General features: G+C 42.3%; 1 protein-coding gene across 1 annotated transcript in view; it reads left to right on the forward strand.

Moving 5' to 3' along the window:
* Nucleotides 1-15,209, forward strand: part of Znf569 (zinc finger protein 569) — a 19,301-nt gene continuing 4,092 nt past the window's right edge. Inside the window, 4 exon segments of the mRNA XM_076545839.1 lie at nt 1-58; nt 8,697-8,752; nt 14,158-14,284; nt 14,527-14,622. Coding sequence (XP_076401954.1) covers nt 8,738-8,752; nt 14,158-14,284; nt 14,527-14,622 — 238 coding nt within the window. The 5' untranslated portion in view covers nt 1-58; nt 8,697-8,737.

The raw sequence follows: 15,209 nt of genomic DNA on the forward strand, positions 1-15,209 counted from the left end.
TTGTAAACAGAACCAAAGGAGCCGGACATGATGGAGGCAGGGAGATGACCAGTTTGAGGTTAGCCTGGGCTGCATGGCAAGGCTCAAAAAACAAAAGTAATAACTGGATTGTCATTGCTACTGTTATTTCCTCTGCTTTTACTAACTGAAATATTTTCCTAAAGAAAAAAAAAAAGCCCTCATCAATTCTTTAGTTAGGGACAGTTTGCACAAGAAGAGGGAATGAATGGACTTTTCCCTCTATAGGATTTAAGGACATTGTATTGGTTCCCTGTCTCCCCTGCTACTATCCTCCCCACTGCCTTTTCTAGACAGGGTTTCTCTATGTAGCCCTGGCTGTCCTGGAGCTCACTCTGTGGACCAGGCTGGCCTCGAATTCACAGAGATCTGCCTGCCTCTGCCTCCCAAGTGTTAGGATTAAAGGCGTGCGCCACCACCAGGCTTTCTCTCTCTCTCTCCCTCTCCCTCTCCCTCTCCCTCTCCCTCTCCCTCTCCCCCTCTCCCTCTCCCTCTCCCTCCCTCCCTAGTTGTCTTTGTGTGCATCATGTATATGCAAGTGCTTTCAGGGGCCAGAAGAGCTGTGCAGTCTCCTGGAACTAGTTACTTACAGGTGGTTGTAGCCACCCAGTATGGGTGCTGGGAATTGAATCAGGGTCCTTTGCAAGTGCAGCATATGCTCTTAACCACTGAGCTATCTCTCCAGCCCCAGTTTTTAAATTTATTTTCTTGTTTGTTTTTTAAAAGATTAATTTTTATTTATATATATGAGTGCTCTGTCTGCGTGGTCTCTGCACACCAGAGGAAGGCATTGAATCCCATTATAGATGGTTGTGAGCTACCATGTGGGTGCTGGGAATTGAACTCAGGACCCCTGCAAGAGCAACTAGTGCTCTTAACTGCTGAGCCATCTCTCTAGACCTTAAATTTGTTTTTTAAATAAGCAACAGTAAAGTGAAAGTTTATTTCAGTACAGCAGTGAAATAACCATATTTACCATGGTGACTTTACCTATTTTAAGTATGATATTTATTTTAGCTCATTTTTATGAGCTTGGATAAACTTTTGTTTCTATTTTGTCTTTTTCTTTTTTTTTTATTTGAGATGGTGACTCTGTTGCTCAGGCTGTCTCACTCAGAGCTCATGTGACCCTCCAAGGCATGGCCTGTTCAGTACTGGGACTGATTGAAGGCATTAGTGTCATAATTGCTCATTAAATTTTTATATAAAAAATAAATTTTAGAAATCAGATTTCATATAGCTTTTGTTTGCATTATTCCAAGTGTCACCTTTGTGCATAAGTTAAAAGAACATACAGTGACTTACCTTTCTCCCAGGAAGTATCCATTTGATTGGAGCCTTTGTCTATCCCTCAGAGCTCCTGTAGAGAGGATTCTGACAGGCGCTGGCAGGCCTCTTCATTTATATCTAGCCAGGAGGGAGTGCCCAGAGTCCCTGGTTCTTGCATTTTCCCATCTCTCTATTTTCATCAGAGCTTAAAGTAGTTTTCTTGTGGACATAGATTGTTGTGGGATATTTGTTTGCATTGACACTCTGAGACTGTCAATAAAGTTTAGCTTCAAATTATCCATAGAGGTTTTGGAGGACCCAGGATACAGATTGAGGAACACAGGAAGCAGTAGAAAGGGGCTTAGAAAGATTCATAGGCCTTTTGGATCAAGGAAGGAGAGAGAGGAGGCCACTGGTCACTTCTCTGCCACTTCTGTGATTCAAGGGGAACTTTATTGTGATTCTTGAATGTCAGTGTGAACAAATATCCCACAACAATAGGTAGGTAGCTCTGTCTTTTGTGTGATGAGATTAACAACACTTCCTTTGGTAGTAGGCTATCACCCACTACCTTCCTAATTGTGCTTGTCTGTTCTTTGGCCCCCGGGTTTTTTGTTTTTCTTTTTGTTTGTTTGTTTGTTTGTTTTTAAAGATCTATTTATTTATTATGCACAGTGTTTTGTCTGCATGTATACCTGCTTGCCAGAAGAGGGCACCAAGTCTCATTATAGATGGTTCTGAGCCATCATGTGGTTGCTGGGATTGAACTCTGTGCCTTTGGAAGATCAGTGCTCTTAACCTCTGAGCCATCTCTCCAGACCCTGGTTTTACTCTTTTATTTATATTTTCTTTAAAAAACACAGAGTATTGCCCCAGAATTTTCAATATGTATTTTTTTTTAACTCATCTTGGTTCACTTTGAAGAAGAGCTGCCTTGTCCTGTACACAGCACAAGAGCTGTTTAACTGTGTGGTCTTCGTCGCTCCTTCCCACATTTTATGGCACTTTGGTCATTGACATCATTCATTCTGTGCTATAATTAGCTATATTTATATGTACTATAATTAGCTAACACATTGTTATTGCTATTGTTTTAAGTAAGCATTTGTCTCTAGATCAATTAATGAAGGACCCAAGAACGTCTTTTCTTTCACCTGTATTGTCCCATTACAGGGTTGCCCTTGTCATTTGCCATCACTATAAGCATTACTGCTTGGATGGAGAGGTGTCCTGGCAGCTAGGAGCCAAGGAACACCACAAAGCCACACTGCACAACAAACCTCACACGAGACTTATTAGGAAGGAAAAAAACAGGAGGCTGGCTGTCGCTGCTTGTGCAAGAAACATCAGCAAACTGAACAGGATACAGGGCTTATATAGAGTTTCTTGGGAAGGGGGTAGAACTTTCTAGGGTGGAGATTTTATGTCCAGAGATTGGGCTTTATACTCTGTAGGGTAGAAGCAGGGTCCAGCAGTTAAGAGTTTTGTGTGAGTGGATCCTGGCAGTTAGAGGTCCTTGGGGGAGAGGCCTGGCCACTCATATGGCTCAAGGGGTTCATGTTCCTCCTTTTCTGTTTATTATTGATAACAATTAGGTCACAAGAAAAGGGGCTATATTATCATTAGACTATTTCTTGCTGAAGCAGGGTGTTGAAGTCCTTTGGGTGAAATCTTTACTATCGGTATAATCGGGAGTTGCTGGTCTCTGTCTCTGCAGCTAGAGGCTGGTAATTCTGTAATAGCAACTGATTAAAAGTCTGGTTAGAGATCTTTCAGATCTGTTGTTAAAGAAATTTAGACAAAAGTTTATAAGGCAGGGTGTGACTAGTAGGATTAAGAAAAGCAGGAGAAAGGAGATATCAAGAAGGGTGGTATCCAATCGCATATTGGACTGTCAATAGCCACTAGCTAGAGGCACTGAGCTGTTTTTTACATTTTTGGAGATCCAGCTGGAGTTGCTGGATCTTGTCTTTTACTATATCTGACTGGTTGATATAGAAACAATATTTATCCCTGAAGAAGAGACAAAGACCACCTCTTTCTGCTGTTAGTGAATTTAATCCTTGCTAATTTTGTAGCACTTATGGTGGCCCAGTGAGTCTATTTGGCCCTGGAGGGTAAGGATGGTCTGAACTACCTGTTGGAGATCCTGAGTGAACTGAGAGGAAAACTGATGGTCAATAGCTAGGGAAGTAGTCAGGCCTGGGTTTTGGCACCAAATGTAAGTGTTACAGCTCTGCAGAGAAAGGTTATAGCTATAGCGTGGAAGGAGAAGCTATCCTGGCGGTTCCTGTGGCTGTGTTCCAGTGGGGGAGGTTTCCCCAAAGGAATCTAGCAATCCTGCTCTTCTCCGAGACAGCCATTACAGCTCAGCTCTGCCCCACTCTGCTAAGAGTTTCCCCACAGAGACGTCCATTGCTTCTCTGCTCTGGTGAAGATTGCTACTTCCCTGCCCCACTCAGCTAAGGGGGACACCCCCTCAGGAACGCAGCAGTTTGCTCTAGCTTTGGAGGAAGCTGTTACTTCCCTGCCCCACTCCACTCCAGTGAAAGAAGGTCTCCATTCAAAACTCATTCAAGAGATTTATTGGGAGGGAGGAACCCAGGAGAGTGGCTGCCTCTGCCAGGGTGGAAAAAGCTCCCAACTGACCAGGCACAGGGCTTATGTAGGGCTTCATTTTCCAGGGTGAAGGGTGGGAATTGGTCAGATTTCAATCCCTGGGCTTGGACAAACTCAGAGATTGGCTGGATTTTATTCTCAGGGATTGGTTGGTTTTCCTGCTCAGGAATTGGTTGGTTTTTGTACTGAGTTGGTCAGGGACAGAGTGTGTTTCTTTGGCTCTGGTTTCAGGGCCAGGGTGTGTTTCTTTCACTGGCTCTGGTCTCATGGCCAAGATGTGTTTCTTTGGCTGGCCCTTTTACCCTACAACTACATTGTCCAGTCTTAAGATCTTGTCTCTGCCTGCAAGTGCTGGAATTTACCAGAGTATACCACCATGACCAACTAAAAACTTTACCATTCTTTGAAGGAAGATCTGCTTGATAGATTCCCTCAGGTTTTGTTGAGAGAGTTTCTCTATGTCCTTCACTGTTGAAAGGTTGATTTTTCTGGACAGACAGTTCTGGGTTGGTGTTTTCTTCTTCAGGCAAACACTCCCTGTACTGTTTGGTGTCTGTGTTTATTTTTAAGACTGCTATAGTCCTTTCCCTTTTTTTTTTTTTTTTTTTTTTTGTTTTTCGAGACAGGGTTTCTCTTGTGTAGCTTTGCGCCTTTCCTGGAACTCACTTGGTAGTCCAGGCTGGCCTCGAACTCACAGAGATCCGCCTGCCTCTGCTTCCCGAGTGCTAGGATTAAAGGCGTGTGCCAACACCGCCCGGCCCCTTTTTTCTGTATTGTTTTTTTGCTGACTTCTTTTTTATTTTCAGTCTGCCATGCTTATGTGTGTGTTGTCTTCCTACACCACACTGATATTCTCTGAGCTTTTTAGGACTGTGACCAGATCTGCTATCTGTTTGTAATATTCCTGTAGATTATTGCTTAAAACACTTCTCCTTTTGGCAATCCATTTGCATGTGTAGTATCTATGTATCATGTGCTTTAATATTGTCTCATAGTTTGGTTATTCTCCATTGTTTTGCATTTATGCTTAGATAATATCTGTTGGCATATCTTTTTTTTTTGTTGTTTTTTTTTTGTTTTGTTTTTTGTTTTACTGGTTTATAATTAAAAACAACAAAAAAACCCCACCATGCCCACAGGTGAGGTCAGGTGGAGAACGAGGGCGAGTGAGTGGAATGGGGGCTCCAGGCATCCCTTGGGGGTGGCATGGGAGTGTGAAGTTGAGGCCCTGGCTTGGACCCTTATTGCTGGTTGGGTGGGGCGGGGGACAACCGGGTTGGACTAGGAAACATTGTTGGCATATCTTTAAACTCACTAATGTTTTCCCTTGATTTATTAATTCTGCTGGTCAGCACAAAGATATTATTTGTTTCTGTTCAAATGTTTTTTTTAATCTATAACATCCCTTTTATTTCTTAGTTTCCATTTCTTTGCTGATTTCCCCAAGTTTCCATTAGAGTCCTCATCATACTAATCATGGTGTTTTAAAACTCATTTCACAAACTTTACTGCATCTTTTCATGTGAGTTATTGTGCTTTGTCATGAAACATCAAGTCTTATAGCAGTCCATACCATAAATACTTCATAGTATTAGAGACCCTGACAGGTCAACAAATAATGCTATTGCAGGTGATACAGCCACAGCCTGGGAGCTTAGGGGATGCAGGACTCTAAGTAAGCCAAGAAGTGAGGTTGTTTTGACTTTAGGAGCAGCAGACTGGTCAGCAGTCGGGGAATGGTTTCTGGGCATGGGAACAGGATGTGCAGTGTGGACTTTTAGAAAGGCATATCATTATGTATAGCTGGAGTTTAACTTCAGGAGTGAAAGAGGCCAGCAAGGCATTGAGGAATAAATGGCTCCTTGTAAAAGGAGCCATTGATTGAATTGAAGCAGGAGAACATTTTATAAGTAGAAAATGTATAAGATTTATATTATTTCATATGTATGTGTGAGGTCTTGCATGTATGTACATGTACCACGTATGTGGTTAGTGGCCTTGGAGGATGTTGGAGCCTCTGGAGCTGGAGTTGCAGGCAATTATGAGTGCCCAATGTGGGTGCTGGGAACTCCACCTGGGTCTTCTGCAAGAATAGCAAGTGCTTTTAACCACTGAGCTACCTCTCCAGCCTCAGTATAAAATTCCTGATTAAATCGTGGGATTTAAAAATTAATTTTGAAAAGGGTATCATTAAAATTATTGGGGATATTTGAATATGTAGATTTAAAAAGTATGAGTGTATGTGTGTTTGTATGTGCATGTTGGGGGCTGCTCACAGAGGCCAGAAGAGGGATTCCCTTGAGCTGGAGTTCCAGGTCATTGTGAGACACCTGATATATGGGTTCTGGGAACCAAACCCAGGTCCTCTGGAAGAGCAGCCAGTGCTCTTAACAACTGAGCCATCTCTCCAGACCCATGACTATATAGATTTTATTATTTTACCAATTTTTTAATGTTTTTGGTGTAATAGTGGCATTGTGTTTATGTGGGAGAATTTTTTTAGTTTTTAACAGGTATAAGCTAGAGATAAGAGTGAAGGTCAAGTATTTAGAGAAGGAATGAGACCAAATGTAGCAGATGAAAGCAAGCTCTAAGTGAATGTTTCCACGAGCCTTTGTATAGAGCTTCTAAAAGTGAAAATGAGCCAAGTGGTGGTGGTGCATGCCTCCAGCTCTTGGGAGCCAGAGGCAGGTAGATCTCCGAGTTCGAGGCCAGCCTGGTCTACAGACTGAGTTCCAGGACAGCCAGGGTTATACAGGAGAACCTGTAGGGGGTGGGAGGTAGTGGAAATGAATACAAATTGAGGGGAATTAGAGGAGAATGCATATATAAGCTCACAACGTAAACCAGAGGAAAGGAAGGAAATAGGCAAGCTATTTTAGGAAGCACACCCCTCACTTTTAACCTATCTAGAGGGATACTTTGCACTTCGGCTACTGTGGAGTTCTGTTACCTTATATTTAACAAATGTCAGTGGGGAGCTTCTTTCTCAAATGCAAAGACTCTTGGTGTCCCCTCAGAGCAAGAGAAAGCTTATAAACAAACTCTAGTTCTTTTCTTGTAGGCTTTGTTTTGAAAAAGTTTATCTTGTTTATTGTAAAGTAGAGCTTTTCTTTTGTTGGTGTGGATTGATTGAGTGAATGATTGAGACTGGCCTCATCCGTAGCCAGGGTGGCCTTGCCCTAATGGAGACCTTCCTGCCTCAACCTCTCAAGAGCTGGGAGTGCAGGCCTGTGCCACCACCCTCACTTAAAATTTAAAAATGCAAGAATATACTTAGGCATGCACATTACATATAAACACGTGTGTGTATTCAAAAATAGACAGGTGACATCAAGTGAGAAGTAAGCCTGTTTTAGCCTGTTTTCTGCCCCACACCTGTCCCTCCTCTGCGGAGACCAGTGCTGTTTTCCTGCCTCTTGTTGACATGGGATCTTGGGCTGTTTAGTTTTTGGATGGGGGACAAGAGGACTAGACTGTTCGTCTTCCCAGAGGAGCTTTGCTGCCGTCCCTGGCTTTTCCTCTGAACTGTGGGTGACCTCTCTCTGCGTGCCCGCCTTAAGGTTTCGGCCTCGTGTCCCTTGCTGCCTTAGTCTTTCCTCTGCCGGCTTGGTGATTTATGTCATTGTGCTCCTCTTCCCCATGCTTTTGGACAGAAATGTTGTTTTCAGTGAGAGATTTCGAGGTGCATTTCCCTGAGTCTCTGGGCTTCCTTTCTTCCCATCACGGTAATCTAGCATCAGAAATATCCGAGTACTTTGCATCCTGATATCTTTATTAAATGAAACTTTGCTTTGTATAGCCTTTTATTTCCTTTTGTAGTAATGAGAATTGAACCTAGGATCTTGAAGGTGCTAGGTAGGTGCTAGACCACTGGACTGTTCTCTAGCCCTTTAAAACATTATTTACTTATTTTATTATTTATTTATTTGTCTATCATCTATCTATCATCTATCTATCTATCTATCTATCTATCTATCTATCTATCTATCTATCTATCTATCTATCTATCTATCTATCTATCTATTGAGGCAAGCTTAAGTTGCCCAGGCAAGCCCTGGGCTTGGAATCCTCCTGCCTCTGACTGATTTGTATATTCTTAGATGTGTTTGTGTTTGTTTGTGTGTGTGTGTGTGTTGAATCTTCATGTAAATATGAAAAAGAAAGTCTGCTTTGTAGAGTGGCTGATGATAAAGTTTTATAGTCACAAACTTGAGAAAAGTTTTCAAAACTATAAGTATAGATATGACAGGAAACTGCCTTGTTTTGTCTTGTTAAAACACCAGTAAGAGAATTTAAGGAGCTTAGACTAGAGACAGAAAAAGTAACAGCAAGTTCAGTCTCTGTGTCTGAGAGTTTGCAGCACATTTTTAAAGATAAGCAAACCGAGTGCTCTTAACCACCAGTACTTCTGATACACCTTACAAACATGAACCTTCCAGTCCTGGAAACACGCCACCTTACTTGTTACCTTCCCGTTTCATTTTTTCCTTTGTAAATGTCTCAGCACACCAAGAGAGCCGGCATGGCTTAGCAGTCTCCTGATTGTCCTGGGCCTATGCTGTCAGAGCTGCGGATAAAGTCCTGGGCATCCCCACAGATGTGCCCCTGCTCTCCCACCCCACCTCAGCCCCGGACCATCTTTCTAGTGACCCTCGTGGCATTAGCCCCTCAGTAGTATGAGTATTTCCCCACTTTCTGTTGGAGCCAAGACTGACTGTAAGTTGTAAATACCTATTCCTGAAACCGCAAAGGAACTGTGTGCTAACGACTTCTGTTCTTTTTGCCAGCTCAGCCTGCTCAGGCCGCCCCTCCCTAAACAGAAGAGGAAATGACCGAGTCTGAGGTAAATATTAAATAGTGTCTTGTCCTGTGCTTGTACATGCAATTTAAGGGCACTGCAGTAAAAAGTCTGTATACATAAGACATTTTTTTTTTCTTCAAAGGAAGTAGCGTTAGAAATTTAAAACTAAGGGAGAGTTCAGATGTGGTTGTTTTATGAAGTCCATTCAGAGAGATTAAAGCTGGGCCTCAAGTTTTGGTTTCATTCTTTTTTTTTTTTTTAATTCTTTTTGGTTTTTCAAGACAGGGTTTCTCTGTGTAGCCCTGGCTGTCTTGGAACTCTCTTGGTAGACTCAGGCTGGCCTTGAACTCATAGAGATCCTCCTGCCTCTGCCTCCTGAGTGCTGGGATTAAAGGCGTGCCCCACCCCTGCCTAGCTAGTTTCATCCTTTTAGGTAAAGAAAACCATGGCACAAGTTGATTACATCACTTTCATTATATATGAGGCTAAAACCAATAATTTCCTCACAGAAATAAGCCTTTCATTGGCACATGGGTCATGAGAACAACACTGTGTGGCTCCTTACAGTTGATAAACCTGCAGTTTTGTTTGTTTTGACTAAAGATGGAGCAATATTGTCAAAGTTGTCCAGAATTGGAAGGATCACAAATAAACATCAACGGCAAAATAAACACAGCCTAGTGCTATGTACAGTGGGCACTGCACAGCAGTGAGGGAGTGTATGTAAACATAGTGTGCAGTGCTGTGCAGCAGTGAGGGAGTGTATGTAAACACAGTGTGCAGTGGGCACTGCACAGCAGTGAGGGAGTATATGTAAACACAGTGTGCAGGGCTGTGCAGCAGTGAGGGAGTGTATGTAAACAGTGTGCAGTGAGCACTGCACAGCAGTGAGGGAGTGTATGTAAACAGTGTGCAGTGGGCACTGCACAGCAGTGAGGGAGTGTATGTAAACAGTGTGCAGTGAGCACTGCACAGCAGTGAGGGAGTGTATGTAAACAGTGTGCAGTGGGCACTGCACAGCAGTGAGGGAGTGTATGTAAACACAGTGTGCAGTGGGCACTGCACAGCAGTGAGGGAGTGTATGTAAACACAGTGTGCAGGGCTGTGCAGCAGTGAGGGAGTGTATGTAAACACAGTGTGCAGGGCTGTGCAGCAGTGAGGGAGTGTATGTAAACACAGTGTGCAGTGGGCACTGCACAGCAGTGAGGGAGTGTATGTAAACACAGTGTGCAGTGGGCACTGCACAGCAGTGAGGGAGTGTATGTAAACACAGTGTGCAGTGGGCACTGCACAGCAGTGAGGGAGTGTATCTAAATGCAGAATAGTGTATCTACAGTCAGAATAGTGCCCTGGGTATGGCAGTATATGTTTATAATCCAGACACTTGGGAGATGAAAAAGCAGAAGCTCAATGTCAACTTTGTCTACTTAGCAAGTTCAAGGCCAGCCTGGGTAATGAGATCATTACCTACTCCACATCAACAAAGTCAGAACAGGCTACCTCTGAGAGAGTAGAAGGTTGCACGTTCACTTATTGAAGACAGCTTTATTTGACTTTATTTGCTGGGTGGACATGTTGTAAGTTATAAAAATGTCAGGCTGTGCACGTAAGACTTTCAGGTATTGAATTATTGACTGTGACCCTCACTTCATAGGATCTTTGTCTCAGTTGAGGTAAATACTGAAGGATTCTTTTCCTCAATCGTGGTTCCATATCTGCCAGCTTCTTCTACTTCTAATTTTTGCCTCAGGCACACTGGGATAATTTTCAAAGTGAGCACATTGTGTAGGCACACAGGGTCAAGAAATAGGATTGTTGCCAGCGAGATGCTCAGAAAGGAAAGGCACTGGTCACCAGGCTTGAAGGCCTAGTTCAGTCCGGGCCCCGTGTGCTGAATGGAAAGGGCTGTCATTTAATCCATGGGATCTGTCTGTCTCTGGCTTTATTTACTTAATATTACGTTTCTTTCATTCAGCTAACAAATTTGCTTTTATTTATACATATTGCTGACAGGTATTTCATTGGTTTTATTTTTAGGAATTATAAATGTGAAAAATGTGAAATTTCTTATAAATGCCAGGTTGTGCATAAAGTCCATTGCTATGGAAAACAGTTTTCTAAAGTGATTGTTCAAAATGACACTGTGTTGGAGAGCACTCAGTCACCCCAAGGAACCTTCTTGAGTGTTGTTATTGGCTTGGCTATGGTACTGGGGGTTGAACCCAGGGCACCACGCTTGAGTACTCTACAACTGAGCCAGGAGCCAAAGGTTTTGTGTGCATGTACACCTTAAGGTGCCCTTAGAGTCGAAAAGAGGGAGTCAGGTCCTCTGAGCTGGAATGGCAGGCAGTTGTGAGTTGGAACTGAATCTGGGTCCTCTGGGAGTTCTCTTGATCACTAAGCTGTCTCTCCAGCACTATTGAATGTATTTTCTATATTTACAAGCTTGCCTTTTCAACATAATAGGGATTCATTTGTGGTAAAGAAGAAACTCAGAACTTGAATACATAAAAGTCATATTCTTGTCAGGCACGATGACTCACTTATACCTTGAACCACAGCACTTAGGAAGCAGAGGCAGGAGGATCTCTATGAGTTAAAGACTACCTTGTGGATATAGTGAGTTTCGGATCCTGTCTCCAACAAAACAAAACAGCAAACATACAGCAAAAACAGAAAACAAAATCCCTTTCTTCTTTTTATGTAGTCACCTAAACTATCCAATGAAGCACAGCAGGGAGCCCCGAACTAGAGATTTTCTAGAGACGAGTCAGCACCTCAGGTGTTCAATCCTGCACAGCAGTTGCCAAAGCCATTTTGCTACAGCAAATTTAAATGATATGTCTGAGCATATCTACGTGTGTGTGTGTGTGTGTGTGTGTGTGTGTGTGTGTGTGTATACACAGATGCAGGAAGAAGGTATCACAGATGTGATCCTCTGTGTCTTGCTGTGTGTGTGTTTTTTTTTTTTTTTTTTTTTGGTTTTTCGAGACAGAGCTGTAACTCATTCTCTAGCCCAGGCTGAACTCACAGAGACCCACCTGGCTCTGCCTCCCAAGTGCTGGGATTAAAGGCGTGCGCCACCACCACCTGGTGCTGTCTATTTTTAGAGGCAGGATCTCTACCTAAAACTGGTATTCTCTCAGCTAGGCTGGAGCCTTCTGTCTCTGCCCTCCTCAGAGCTGAGTTACAGGCATGTTTGTTCTATGTGCCATGGTATCTGAGCTCAGATTCTCATGATTGAGTAGTAAACACTCATAACTGCTGAGCCATCTCACCAGCTCTAAGGGAGATTTTATTGAAAATAGATTTTTTCTCACATAATACATCCTGATTATAGTTTCCCCTCTCTCTACTCCTCCCAGCTCCTCTCCCCCTCCCCCTCCCATCTTGATCCACCCCTTTCTTTCTCATTAGAATACAGAACAAGCTTCTAAAGGATTATATGATATGATATAACAAAAACTAACACATTGGAATGGGACAAAACAAAGAAAGAAAAGAGCCCCAAGACAAGGCACAAGAAATATACAGAGGCACAGGTATAGATACAGAGACCCACTCATTTGCACACTCATGAATCTCATAAAAACTTTAAACTGGCCGGGCGGTGGTGGCGCACGCCTTTAATCCCAGCACTCGGGAGGCAGAGCCAGGCGGATCTCTGTGAGTTCGAGGCCAGCCTGGGCTACCAAGTGAGTTCCAGGAAAGGCGCAAAGCTACATAGAGAAACCCTGTCTCGAAAAACCAAAAAAAAAAAACCAAAAAAAAAAAAAACAAAAAAACTTTAAACTGAAGACCATACTATATACCCAAAGGACTTGTAGGATAAAAAGAGAAAAAATACAAAGAAAAGATAAAAGTTAAAAAGGTAAAATTAAGCTAGGCATAGTGGCACACACCTTTAATCCCAGCACCCAGGAGGCAGAGGCAGGCAGTTTCCTGAGTTCAAGGCCAGACTGGTCTACAAAGTGAGTTCCAGGAAAGCCAGGGATACACAGAGAAACCCTGTGTCAAAAACCCAAAATTGAAAGGGGGGGCAGGCAAAAAAAGCCCTGACACAACATTATGAGACAAGGAATCTCAAAAAGTGCCATTGAGTTCCTTTTCTGTCAGCTATCTATTGCTGGGCATGCAGCCTACCCCTAAGAGTAATTTGTTTCTGCAGTGAGACTCTAGGGGAGATTTTATTATTATATCAATATCACTGCTTGTTCTAGATCTTTTTAAATTGTTTATTTCATGTTAATTTAATTTTGATAGATTATATGCATATAAAAATTCATCCCTGTTTTTAGATTTTTCCAATTTAGTGGATATGTTTTTAAGGGATGTACTAGTGATTTTCTGAATTTCATTTGCATCTATTATATGGCTCCATTTTGACACCCTCTGTTGGTGAGACTCTTCATAGAGGTTTTGATTTGATTGCTTTGTTCTTCATTTCCAGTATTTCAGTTTGGGTTTTCTTCAGTATTTTTGTCTTCTTTTTTCTTGAGACAGGGTTTCTCTGTGTAGTTTTGTAGCCTGTCCTGGATTTCGCTCTGTAGACCAGGCTGGCCTCGAACTCACAGAGATCCGCCTGGCTTTGCCTCCCAAGTGCTGGGATTAAAGGCGTGTGCCACCACCACCCCGGCTGTTTTCTGTCTTATTCAGAATCCCTCTTTGATGTCACGTGTATCCATCCTTATTGTATTCAGCTGTTTGTGTCCTCGGGTTTTTTTTTTCAGGAGTTTATTTGTTCTTTAAGTTGAACATACTTATCCTTTTCAGTTATTTTTTGGATGCCATTACTATAGAGTAATACTTTTTGAAGGAGTTAGGTTTCCTTGGTTTTTCATGTTACTTGTGTATTGTGTGGAGACTTGTACATCTGGAGCTAGCTTGTTGGTTGAATTTATTTCTTATTTAACTTGCCCTTATTTTTTAGGAGTGGGTGTCTTTTCATGGTCTTCACTGTGAAGGGTACCAGGTTGTTATTATCACCTGGTAGAACCAGGAGTGGTGGTGGATAGAGTCTGGGTAGGTGTGTTGACCTCACTTATGGAAGGTTCAGGGCAGTTGCACCCCAGAAACTGTGGTTACCAGTATGATGGGTAGGATTGAGGCTTCCTGGACATACTGAACTCACCAGGACAACGGGCAAGGCTAGAACCTCCCTAGTTCACTGGGGTAACAGGCAAGGCTTTGCTCATCAGGTGTGATGTCATTTCTCTTTATGGTTGAACAAAACTCTATTGTGTATACATACCACTGGCTCTATTTTCTAGTAAATGACCATAACTGCCAGAATATTGCTAATGATATTTGGTTTGTTTTGTTTAAAAAAACAGGCAATGTTTTTTGTAACCTCTTTTTTCTGAATAATACCTGAACAAGATTTATTATGTTTTTCCTGTGTCATTAAAATGGATAACTTCAGGTTGAGTGTAAGTATGTTGTTACAGGGAACAGTGACATTCAAAGATGTGGCTATTGATTTCACCCCAGAAGAATGGAAGCAATTGGATCCTACTCAGAGGAACCTATATCGGAATGTGATGTTAGAAAATTATAACAACTTAATCACAGTGGGTAAGATAATGTCCTTTTTCTAAAATAGATGGAACGTTTCAATGTTGGTGAGTTTTGTCTTGAGATGCCTTTGTTAGTGCTCCTGTCCGTGCTTCAGTGTCAAAGCAAAATCTTTGGTCATATTTCAGGGTACAACATTCCCAGAAGTCAGAATACCTGGCTTCCACAGGCCTATCTCAATTCCTGAATTGTCTTTTGTTACTAGTGTGTATACCCGAATCAATATCCTTTCCCTCTGACAGGCTCTCCAGTCACCAAACCTGATGTGATTTTCAAGTTGGAACAAGAGGAAGAGCCATGTGTAGTGGAGAAAGAAGTGCTAAAGAGACACTGTCCAGGTTAGTGGGAGAGAATCAGACAGGTGAGGAGAGAGGAACAATAAATGGGTAATCTGACTGAGATGTTTCCCAAGGTATTTCTCTAACGCATGTAGACTTGTGTAGTAACAGTGTGAACACTTAAAAACTAAGATGTCATTTCCCTTTAAAAATTTTTAATTACATTTTTATTTGTGCATGTGTGCACATGTGTGTGGATGCACATGTGCTGTGGTACACATGAGCTATGGTGCACATGTGGAGGTTAAAGGACAAGTTGTACCCTTGAACTTGGGTCACTAGGCTTAGTGGCAAATGCCTTTATCTGTTGAGCCATTTCATCAGCTCAAGGTGTTATTTTTCAATACTATTAATTTGTGTGTGTGTGTGTGTGTGTGTGTGTGTGTGTGTGTGTGTGTGTGTGTCTGAGTTGTTTTTGAGTGTGTGCTGGAGCATGTGAAGGACAGAGGATAACTGTGTGAAGACTTGCATGTGGAGGACAGAGGATAACTATATTCTGAGGTACTGGCAGTTGGGACTGTATTATATCTTTTTGGCAGCACACAGTTGGACTCATATTGTTATTGTTGTATTGAGATAAAGTCTCA

The sequence above is a fragment of the Peromyscus maniculatus genome, chromosome 1, assembly GCF_049852395.1.
Source record: "Peromyscus maniculatus bairdii isolate BWxNUB_F1_BW_parent chromosome 1, HU_Pman_BW_mat_3.1, whole genome shotgun sequence".
In the NCBI taxonomy this organism is placed as follows: Eukaryota; Metazoa; Chordata; class Mammalia; order Rodentia; family Cricetidae; genus Peromyscus; species Peromyscus maniculatus.